Source organism: Papilio polytes, unplaced genomic scaffold (genome assembly GCF_000836215.1).
Source record: "Papilio polytes unplaced genomic scaffold, Ppol_1.0 DF823688.1, whole genome shotgun sequence".
In the NCBI taxonomy this organism is placed as follows: Eukaryota; Metazoa; Arthropoda; class Insecta; order Lepidoptera; family Papilionidae; genus Papilio; species Papilio polytes.
The window spans coordinates 968,552-980,960 of NW_013525516.1; the positions used below are offsets into that span (position 1 = coordinate 968,552).

The 12,409-nt window shown below is 33.5% G+C and overlaps 1 protein-coding gene across 1 annotated transcript in view; it reads left to right on the top strand.

The window, feature by feature from the left end:
* Positions 1 to 1,455: 1,455 nt before the first annotated feature.
* The window catches only part of LOC106104401 (semaphorin-2A), a 92,869-nt gene continuing 81,915 nt past the window's right edge, over positions 1,456 to 12,409 (top strand). Inside the window, exons 1-2 of the mRNA XM_013284446.1 lie at positions 1,456 to 1,703; positions 8,686 to 8,962. Coding sequence (XP_013139900.1) covers positions 8,761 to 8,962 — 202 coding nt within the window. The 5' untranslated portion in view covers positions 1,456 to 1,703; positions 8,686 to 8,760. The remainder of the gene's footprint in view (positions 1,704 to 8,685; positions 8,963 to 12,409) is intronic.

Here is a 12,409-nt window from a genome sequence, read left to right on the forward strand (position 1 = left end):
AACTTTATAATGTAATCAAGTTTTCAGAAGATATCTTTCGCTCGACAAGTTGAATTTATAAAATTGGATGAAACTGAAATATAATAAAGAGAGACATTTAGTAGTACTTTGTAAAATATAAAAATACAAACCAGTATCTTTATATTCAATTTTAATTGATTAAAGAAACACTCACAATAAAGTCTTGGTAGTCACTTGGGTACGGTAAGTCCGAGTTCATAATCGGACCCCTGTTCGAAACCGGAAAAGAGTGCCAATAGATTTTTCCAAGTAATTTACGATAACATAGACATCTGTGACTTTTATAACACATGAAATATCCAATTAAGTCTAATTATGTTATCTTCTCTAGTCGTGTTTTGTTTAATAATTTTCTTATATTTTGAGATGGATCAAACTCAATTGGTACTTTATTTATTTTAAATTAATGTTTTCTACTCCAGTTCCGTTCTATGTCTCAACCTTTTCTACTTCCTCAATAATAAATCCACAGCATTTTTGCGCAAACACAAACATTTTAAACGAATTTATGCTCTCATAGAATATATAAAAAAAAAACAAATTCGGACGCTAATAAAAGCAGACATCTTCATAACACGGAACAAAAAGTAGCCGCGGAACATCGTGTACAAAAAACGAGCGTCCAAATTCTGCACGATACGTAGACCCTGCACCACTACCTGCTACTTTGTGACATCTTGAATTAGGGTTGCCAGTTAACGCTGTCAGTTTGTATGTTTGTTCATCTATACTACACAAGTATTGTAACATTTTAAAAATGACAGTGTTTTATTTCTTAAAAAAAATACATTCATACATTTAAACTGTACATCTTATAGCTTAGATATTTCATTAAAAGATTTTATATCCTCAGATGAATGTTTCCCACAACCACACATTTATTTCAGCACACTTACTTTCAGAGACAACTAAAGTTTGTACAACTTATAGATGAACAAATTTGACTTTTATCTTCGTATTTAAAAAAATATGCAAATAATTTGCGACAGCCCTAAAAGCTTCATCTGCCACTTGAACGATCGAAAGGTACGACGGCGCGCCGGTATCAGGAAGGAATGTATAGTGGGTGACTTGAACACTTCCTGTCCCTTTCCACCGTAACCGGTGTTCCTTATGCTAAATTTGTTTGCCGTCTCATTCGTACACCAACATTTTCAATACTTACCTGCGCAATGATATACATCTGTTGGTGCGGGTCTCTCGCTCGTACTCACCGCGTCAAATGGATTGTTGATATTGCTGTCTCTTGCCGGCGTCTCGTGACAGGGGGTAGACGGTGTTGGAACGCGCCTGTGTTGGTGTTCGTTTATTTAGTGAACTTGGAAGCTCGCGCTCGTGTTTGTGCATAGGGTGTCGATACGAATGTGTGCGTGAGTTGTAGAGGCGCGACATAGCTTTGCCGTCTCCATGACTTAAAAGTTTTGTACGGAATGAAACAAGCGGGCTAGTTCTGCGCCGGCCGGCACGTTGTACGGACGCGTTTGCCTCGTTCCCGCCGAACTTTATCGTAACTACGAACATAAACTTGTTTTATAAATACAATAATTTTCGACTTTCTATTGAATTTTAGTGTGGGATTATTTATTGATGAAAGGAATTTAGTGACTACGTGATTGATCGTAAACGTGTTATGTTTATTTTTTTGTGAAACTGCAACGTGTATGGTTCAATGGACTATAGAGGTTGGTCGTCATACCATTCTCATGTGCTACAATGTACACAACCAAAAGCTCTGACGTTATATTTATTATTTGGTTATTATTAGTAAAAAAACATAACATAAGAAAAATAAACAGCCAGATTATCTTCAGTAACATTGATAAAAAAGTGATTAATATTAGCCTAAACATATACACAAGAAGTATTTTAAAATTATACTAAAGTATCAAGATTTTTAATCCAATGTTTTTGTAATATGAAAATATAATTCCGTTATATAAATCAAACACACTTCCACATAACATTTTGGTTTGTACAAAATTGCATTTAAAATAAAACACAATGAATTTTGTCATTGTCTCCAGTTCTCGAATTCCGAACTGAACGTTGGGTTGAACAACCGTAAAGTATAAATAGATACAGATTGTACAGAAACGTCGACTAATGTAGACTCCCTCATATAAATCATTAGGCACCGCCGAAATATTTCTTATCTGTGACAGCTCATTCTTAGAGTTAACGTTGCGTTTAAATTATAACTGTAAATACGTTTGTTGATATCACCTTCACATACTGTATACAATTTAACATATAAAATTTAAGCTTATCAGTTTCCGAATAGGAATAGAAAACTTAACCTCTAAAATTCTTGACCACAAACTTGATAATGAATTTATGCAGTAAAAAAGTAACCTCAAAATCATTCAACCCACCATCACAATGATATATGAAATAAAATGAATAATAAAATGGAATAAAATGTTGATTTTAATTACAAAATTACTAAGTATCAATAAATCTATTGAAACCGACAGAATAAATGCTTTCTCGGTTACGTTTAAAACATGACAGATATCTTGAATGAAAAACAATAATTTTTTTTACAAACTCAGAAGTACATAATGAATTAAAATTACCCTAAAATAGACAAAAACCATGGAAGTAAACACTAAGAAAATTTAAATAAAATATGATCATTAAAATGCCTTAATAAGCTTTATCAGAATTAACTAACTAGTCCTTGTTAAAATCATTAAAATGTACATAAAATGTTTCCGTAGGCCTTGAACTGGACTCAGTCTATAAATTGGTCTCGTAATTACACGAATCAGGTTATAGTTAAGTTACAAACCTTCATAGATTTTAATGTTGCTTACTTGAATTAAATAAGTATTATTTTTAAAATGTGTTGAAATTAATACATTTGCTTATGGTTATAAAAAAAGTTTGGTAATTAATTTGTTAAGATTTTAAAGAGGGAAGTCATTTTCGTGTTTCTTGTAAGTATAAAAATGTAAAATTGTTCAATAAAATATTTTGCTTATGTTAAAAAGCAAAATTTTATAATATAATAAAAAAAAAATAGCCGCCATCTCATTACGGTAACGACAGAGACATCCTAAGCCGTGTAAAGCTACTTTTCTTCAGAGCTGATTAAAGCAACGTAACAGGCGGTAAGCCCGTCGTCTTAGAGGTCAAGCCAATGATGTTTTATCGTACACGATTCGAGAATTTATTCCTTTATTTGTTTACATTTTACTTACGGATATTTTACCTACGTAACAATAACAATAAATTTACAGAGACCCATCTAAATATATACTCAAACCGCACATAAAAGTCAAAAAGCAGATTGAATTTGATTGTTGATAAAGTTATCCTCTTACAGACGTTAGTTAAACCTACTTGCATTAAAAAGTTAACAATAAAAGTAACATTGGCTAAAGCTTAAAATCTAAACTCTGTAGTAGCTAATTAAGTGTACAAAATTATTTTTAAGTCTACCATATATATAAAATACCAAAATACATTAACACGATGTACTGTAATAGTAAAGCTTGATAAATAAGTTTTCTTGCAAGTTACTTAATAAATGCAAAAAGAAAACAATTTACTAATTAACTTGCAATCCCTAACAACGGGGTTCTAAATATTAATAACACGGAGTCCATAAAAACTCCGCGCCGTAAACTGACAAACTTTACCCCACAGACATTAAAGTGGCCGTAACGCCCCTTTCAATCCGAACAGAATCTCTCCCATCGCCACGCTGTTACATCTCCTTGTCCGAAACAATTGATATCTCTATTTGTATCAATAATACGGCAGCCAGACGTTTACGTGTAGTTCGTACGTGTGTTGAATGTAGTGGCTTCCCTTCTGAAGCTCTATCACAAACATATTGTTACCGTTTTATAGAATAGTGCTTGGGTTAAGCCATTTTAGTAAATTGCATGACGCATAGTCAAAGACTCTCCTTATGTTTTATATTTCGTTGTGATTTAAAATTTTTATTAAAGGACAAATTGTTTTTTAAATATATATCTATGCTAATGTTATAAAGAGGAAAGATTTGTATTTTTCAATGTATTGGAATAACTCAGAGTACTAAGCAGATTTGAAAAATTCTGTCACCGTTAGAATGGTAATTTATCTATAAGTAACATAGGCTATTTTATCATAGATGTGGTAAAATTCATTTCAAAAACACAAAGGAGAATCCCTTCTTGTCTTCTGTTTAATGAATTGCTAACGAATTGTAAGCCTGTGGTATCTTTGTCTTCACGCAGTTTAATCATTTGTTATTTGTAGGTATTTCTAAATAGTTTTAGGACAAGTCCCTTTGAATCTGAGGAACTTTGTGGTTGCGGTTTACGAACCAATAACGCCTTTGGTAGCATTTAATTGATTTCGTACTCAAGAAACTAATTAGACTTGAGGTCGATGTAACCAAGCTGCGTTAATAATTTAACGGTTACCGGACCTGAAATAATCTTTAACAATTTGTTATTGATTTTCATTAGATGTTTTAGAATTCCAACCTGATTTGTAACAATTACTTTTTTCTTTTTTTTATAAAATAAGGTGGCAAACGAACAAGCGACCACCTGAATCTACCGAAATAAAAAGCGACCGGTGCCAATTGCAGATGTGTTGCCTACCCTTAATTGACGAAGGAGGAGACGCACATAAAGAGGACATTTCCCCTTCCTATGCGTCCCCTCCACCGTCAAATTCATTTTTCCTTTCATATTTTTCTTAGAAGAAAAGGATGGAAAGGGAAAGGGACTAAAATTAGGCCTCCGGCACCACACTCATCAGACGAAACGCGGATTTGCTTCCACTTCACGCCTGTTTTCTGTGTGGTCGTGGTATTACACCGGGTGAGCCGGCCTATTCGTGCGAAGATGTTAAAGCGGACTCTACCACTGTTAAAAGAAAACCACTGTTAAATATATACAATTAACTATCAACTATTAGTTACTATTTATAATATTTGAATACTTAGCTCTAATAAAACCATTATCAACCAGGAAGGGTCGAAAACACCTTTTCAGTTGAAAACTATAACAGTTCTGAATTATAACTTCTATTGTTCTGTAAATTTAATAGAGATATTATTTCTATTTGGTTCCGGTGCTATCGGCCAAACAATATTTATTCAGTTCCCCTGCTAAGGAGCTTACAATTCGCTACCGTTACAGTATTCCATTAATAATTCAAAGTGAATTTTCAACGACCGCAGCCTATCTCTTGTGGGCAACCAATTTATCCACTTGGATTAGAATATTTGTGAGAGAAAAAATCATTTACGTCACAAAACTTTATAAAAAGTATTAATATCTACAGACTGGTGTTACGTGCACAAATAGTAAAGAATATTGATATAAACATAAACAACAACAAAAGGTGGACATTTTTTTGGTTTCCAACATTCGTAGAAGTCCTACCAATTAGTAATATTAAACCAAATCGAAACTGACTTCATTGTTTCGTGCTAAATGCAAATGTAAAAAAAACGTAAGAAGCATTTCTTGTACAAAATTATTACCCATGACGAATAGAATAATGTGAATTTTTAATTCATGTTAAGCATTATAAATATCGTTATAACACTGGCTCATACAAAGATGAAATCCACAGTTTGAAAAACAAATAAAGTGACTTAAGGTAAAGTTAAATTTTAAACAACATACAATTGAACAAATGAGTCAACTGAACAAGGTGATATTTGCGTATCCAATTTACTAAAGATGATACAAAAAAATAACTAAGTATTCACATTTTCCCTCGTACTGTATTAGTAGCGAGTAGCGACCCCCTAAACTGGCGGCAGACGCTCTCAGTACGGCGCGCTTACATCGCGAGTCGTTATACTCGGCGCATGTTCGAGTATAATTTGCTTACCGTAGATGTGACGGCAGATATTTTTATGTGGTTTAATGGCGTGACATGGATACGCGGCGCGGAGGAAACATCGAGTATTGTGTTACCGAACTGAGCGGTCTTTATCGACGCGAAATTTCATTATACTCAAACCCCCCATTCCGCCCACCATTCAATCGGAACACCTTCGTACAATTGGAAGGGCTGCCTCAATGGGTTGTCGGATGAAATTTCTTAACATTCTCCGTCCATAATGAGCGAAGCCTGTCGTACAATGGGCAGCGCTAACGGTGTAATCGTGAAACGAAACGAGATCGACAGATATGAAGGGAGATTAAAAGGCGCTTAATGAAGTCGTACGAAGTAATGTTGCACGAATTCTTAAGATTTAACGAAAATAATTTTAAACTTTTTTACGCTCAAATTTCCCTAAAGCGGCGAGGGAAATACGAAACTTTATAGCCAATTACATAGCCAGTGAAATTCTCGAGAAGAAAGAATTTTAAATGTTTGCTCTACTTGCAAACAATTTACGCCTAAACAAAATTACCAACTGTCAATTTTGTTTCTAGCGTTATTTTTTCCGTAACATATTTTTGACGACACAAGCGAGGACAAGAAAATGTTAATATTTGAAAGTTAATTGCAATTATAATGATCGATTTAGATTTAAAAGCAATTCAGAATTGAGAATCTTAAGATATTTCAGGCTTCGCAAACATAGATTTATTACCGAGTAATACACGCGTCAAGTCAGATATGACTTAAGTTTGTCCGTGGCATAAGGAATAAAAACTAGTTTATTTGTCGGTGAATCAGTAATGAAGACATCATTATAGAACCGGTTCATATAACCGACGAGTCGCTCGGGAGAGATTCCTGTTGCCTACGGTTTTCTCAGAAATATGCCATCGTGTTGCTACGTAGGAATTCGGCGGTGACGACGCTATGAACACTATCATGTAAATGTAACAAACATAAAATAAGATTCAACGAAATTCTGTTATAAGTCACTAATTATCATTTTTAATATTTAAATTCACTCACCTTTTTAACTAACTATTATAAAGAAACACAAATAAAACTTAGTTTATTTTTTTTTAAAGTAAAATTCTATTTCGAATGTACAATAATTTAACAATCATTCATATTTTAAATACTTAAAGGTGTCAAAATAGGCCTAGAAGATTTAAATGTAATACAAAGAAATGTGTACCCTTATGGAAATCCTTTAAGTAACATCAAAGGGGAGATTTAAAATATTTATTTACTCAGAAGGATTTGCCGTCAATTGAACAAAAATCACCAGAGCGATAAAACCGAGGTCATTAATCATACGAAATAAATTTTGAAACCCTCATGTTACATGCATTGAATAGAACTTCACACAACAGCCGCGGAGATAACAACTTTCATTAATAACACGCACAATTACTGCCTTGTTTTATAAACAAAAATAAACTCTATAAAGCATACATCACATGAGACAAATTTTCACTAGAGATTTTCGAACTAATAATTTAAAGAATGAATTACAGAACTAACGAAAAAATCTTTTTATTGGATTGTCGTTTAGAAAAACTTATTTTCAAACAGCTAAAAAGTTTTAATACACAGTATGCCTGTCTGATAAAGATAACTGGACCTCTCTACCCCTTTCTTAGTCCCTTTTTTGAGTCTTATCTATTTAATTCATCTGCGAAGTCTTTCACGTCGGGATCCCTGACCGCATTGAGCGTAGGATATCGGTCACATGACGGCCCGACCCAAAGATTGGAGTTAAATTTACCAGAAGACGTTTATTTATTCGCTGATACCCACGATAATAATCTCTTAGGGTAACTGGATAACGATGAATGATTATTTACTTACGCTTTAATGGATTATAATTTGTGAATTGGAAACTCGATTACGTTTAAAGAGATAATGGTTGGAAATAATACAGGGTGTAATTTTTTAGTCAAGATAATCGATTTAGACCCATTGGCAACCTGGCCTAGTTTTACATAGACTATTGTCAATCATACTTCATACTAATATTATAAAGAGGAGAACTTTGAGTGTAATGAAATATAATCAAAAACTTACTGGGCTGATTTCAAAAATTCTTTCACCATTAAAAAGCTACGTTGTCAGTGAGTGGCATAGCCTATGTTTTATATTATTTTTTAATTTCACGCGGATAAAGTCACGAGCAACAGCTAGTAAACAAAACAATTCGGAGTAACCTTTACGCTATTTTGATGATGAAAATCTGGCTGTAGTTTTAGTAACCAATCGATCGTCTGTCAGTTTATAAATATGAAATAAAAGAGCAACATACCACAAGCCCTGTTGCATCCACGCGCCATACGAGGTGTGCAATAAGCCATTACCGACTCGTGTAATGGTGTTCGCAACCATTACCAGACCCCATACTGCTTTTTTAATGTAAACTCCGCAACTGTCATTTTATTATCCTGTATGTTGATGTTTTTTAACTTCACCATTATATCCCTTATTGGTTTTATTGTGTTGGTAACAATACAGTATTCTATTGTATCGTGTAGAGATAAATTGTGTTTGATAAAATTACTTCTTGTGTGTTTGATTTATAAAACGTATTATAACAGACTTCGAATGTTTTATATGAATATTATAAAATTTTATTAAGGATGTTACAATTTTCCATACTTTCTAACACAATAAACATGAAAAGAAATAGTAATTTAAACCAAACCTTACTCATACTTTAGCAATACATTTATAAAATTCTACGAACAAATGCCGTCGGAGTTTTTGGTTGGAAGATTCTCATAATACCCACATCTATATTGACGTAAAATAATTTCTTTACAGATAACTAAGAGATGTCTACAAGCGATTAGAACATAAGTGTGTTACTTGTAATTTGTGATCAGTTAAAACTATAAAATGTGTGAATCGCGGACTTTGAGTTTGTCTACCGTTGTGGTTCGATGGTTCATATTCGCGCTGCTCGGCTTTGAGTGGCATGTCAACTGTCAAGTGTTACAGCAAACTGCACAAGTTGACAGTTCCTACAATTTCTATTACGAACAACCATGTTGCAGCGGACCTCTGTCTAAAAGCAAATACCACGTGAGACATAAACGAGGTAAGCTTTACTTTATTTGTCTTAAGATATTTCTACATATTAACACAACAAAGAACACAAAATATTTGCGTGTAAATAATAATTGATTAAGGGCATAAATTTTATCTAAAATATCTGTTATGAAATTCTGTTAACTGTAAAACTGATTAATAATAATAATCTATTAGTATTGTGACATATTTTGAAGTATTATTCATAAATCCTACGGAAATCTTGCGAAATCTATAGGCGATGTTCCGGAAAGATGCGTTTCCAAGTCATGATTCATCATTCATGATAATACTGGATACCTCAAACGCACACATGCATATTTGATTGTGTTTGTGATACCTTATTTGTGTGTGTAAATGTAAATGTGCACGCGTATCTAAACACCATCACTAACACATACGCAAGAGTTATTCAAGGGTAACACGTGAGATAGGTATATCGTAAGTTTTGCGGTGTAAAAGAGACGGAATGATTCCATTGTTTCATTGCCCCCGCTGCAATGAAGAGAGAACATAATACAGTTGAAGTTAATGTTGCTCTTGAGAAAAATTGCAACGTGTCATGGCAACTTGTTAAATATATTTTACTTTATGTAAAACATAATTAAATAATCTAACGAAGTAAAGAACTAGAAAATTAAATATTTGTATATTCTTTAAAATAATTAAAATCACTTTATTTTAATTTATCTCTCTTCATAATTTTGCCTTATTAAATTAATATTAAAATTAAGAAAAAAAATGAGTGTTACCATAAATCGGTGTTATAAAAACATTTTAGCAACTTTGAAAGACGTTTAAATTCTTAACTGAGGTTTGCAGAACGTAAAATATTAACGATAAAATTGTAGTTACCATATTTAGTTCCACGAATCATATTAAAAAAGTTGAATTTATTTTGGTCTTTTCGCGAGCTAAAATATATTTTCGTGTAAATTTCGACCGCTTATTTGATTACATAGGAAAAACGTTACACAACAATTTTAGCTTTGACCGCGTTAGTGGACGTTTGGTCATCAAGCCACAATATTAATGCGCAGTTTACCGCTTCCATTAAACATTGCGGCTTTAAACAGTTCGCTGAGAGCTTAATGAATGCGGAAACTTGAATCATTAAGCCTCGTCACACTTAATGAAAATACTATGCATGAATCACACGCGTTACCTGACTGAAACGGTCAAGGGTCTGTGTGAAACGGCTGTGCTAGTATTCATAAAAATAAGTCGTATTTTAAATTGAGAAAAAAAAATTTGAAGCATAGTCAACTACTATGTCATTTACCTTAATATGACTATTGTATTCAATATCATCCAATACTCATTCTATCTTTTAATAAGATCATAATCAATTTAGAAATTTCAATTATGATATCACAATTCGATAACAAAACAAAACACATTTTGTATTAAGTTCTAATAATTCAAATAACAAAATGTTACATTCGCATTTACCACACAGCTGTTTACTAGAACTTATTTATTTCCAAACACAACCAAATTAATCCTCGCTAAATATTTTCGTATTCTATAATACATCCCTCTCGTGGTCAAATATAATACACAAAGATCGACAGTTCAATATCAAGGGTACAGGCTCAACTTCAACATCATGAAAAGTGTCAATCACGTAGGTTTCCAAATATCAAAACCGATTATCAGGCATATTAAGTCTGTTATTGTTATCGGCAGCTCCGTCCAACGAACCGTGAAGTAGATTAGGGACATCATAATATGCCATATTTTTGCCGTCAGCTGCACGCATCGCATGCACGCCTTCTCAAACGTTCAATTTTTTTGCACTTATTAAATTCTACTTTCGAGTCACGGAATTAAATTTTACCCTCATAACAATTTATGATTTCAAAGAAAAGTATAACTCGAAATTATTATAGAACTTTATGTAGTTAGAGGTTTAGTTAGATAGCTTTAAGATAATTCTTCGTTAGTTAGAGGACAGGCAAACATTAGGTCCAGTTTGTCATTAGCGGAGGCAATGTTTATCCAGTTGTCTTTAAAGTACGTGCATTTAAAACCCGTTGAATAGCCTTAAATGAAGGGGTGTCTACAGTCTTTATGACTACATGTCCGGCATTATTATTCCGGTTATGAATGAGACCCATGATAAACCTGTTTGTAATAAGAGAATATTGAGAAGAATACGTATTTTTGTGAGTGACCTGTGGAAATAAAATTAAAAGTAAACTAAGTCCTTGAAATACGATTCTCTTATTACACCATCATCTTTTCATCATATCATCCGTTCTATTGTTAAAATTAAAGGACCTCTCTTAAAAAGATATCTTTTTAAACTTTCAATTATTTGAAGTAATAGTATCACTTATTAATATTTCTCAATCTCTTAAACTTATTTCAATAAATGAAAACAGATATTCAATCATATCGTTCATATCGTTGTGAAAACTATAAGCAAACGTTTACGTTCGCGACGGATTTCAAAGTCCAAACGGCCTAGGAGTCTGTGAGGCAAATGTCCGTGCTAGTGGTGAACAAACAAAAAGCGTACGACGATTTGAAAGAAGGCGCTCACTCAGCCGGGCAAGTGAAAAGGGTAAAAAGAAACGCACAATAAGCGAAGGCAGCCACGTCCGGCGCAGTCGAAACTTGTACGCGAACCGCTTTGACTAGTGACCATGTCGCAGTTAAACCGAATACGATTGTTTGTTTCGATGTCTAGAATTTTTATTTTATTATAACATAGTGTGAATAAAAGTCAACTAGAAAACGTTTAAAATTGGAACGGAAAACTGGAATGAAAACCATGGAACTTACGCCTGTTATCGTGTACTTTTAAATGTACGTGTACTTGATTATCTTCGCTAAGACTACCGTTATTACCAACTAAACACATTTGTATTGTTTATTTAGTGTCGTTTTTTTGTACAAAGTTTATCATCAAAAGATACGGCAATAAAAATAATACCATTTATTTAAAAGCGCAAGTCACGTCTTGTATATTGTTTCTTTGGCGGACGTATTCAAACACCATGTAATATAAGTCTAATCGAAGGAGCACGTCTTCCGTGTCCCGGTGGGAGATGACATTACTTATTTCATCCTCCAGTGTACCGCAAAACATTTTGTTTGAAATTTGGTCACGTAGCGGTGAAGCGAAGGGTGTCCCATATCGTATCTCCAGACCATTGCGATCGTCCATTGTATTCTCACGAGACAAAGGGTTAAGGACACGAAGGCAGCTAACCTTCGTCAAATGCTTTTTGGTAGCAAACGCTCAGGTATTTGCGGCCGATCGGTTCGTTTAACTCAGTAGCATTTGTACGAATTTGTACTTGAATTCCATTCCATACCAAGTACACTCCACTGTCTTATTAGCGAAGCTTCAGGAATAAGTAAACATACAAATTAACATGGTTACAAAACGAAAACAGAATAACCACTTAAAATCGGAGAGTTCAAAAGTTTGCATTGGATTTACAGC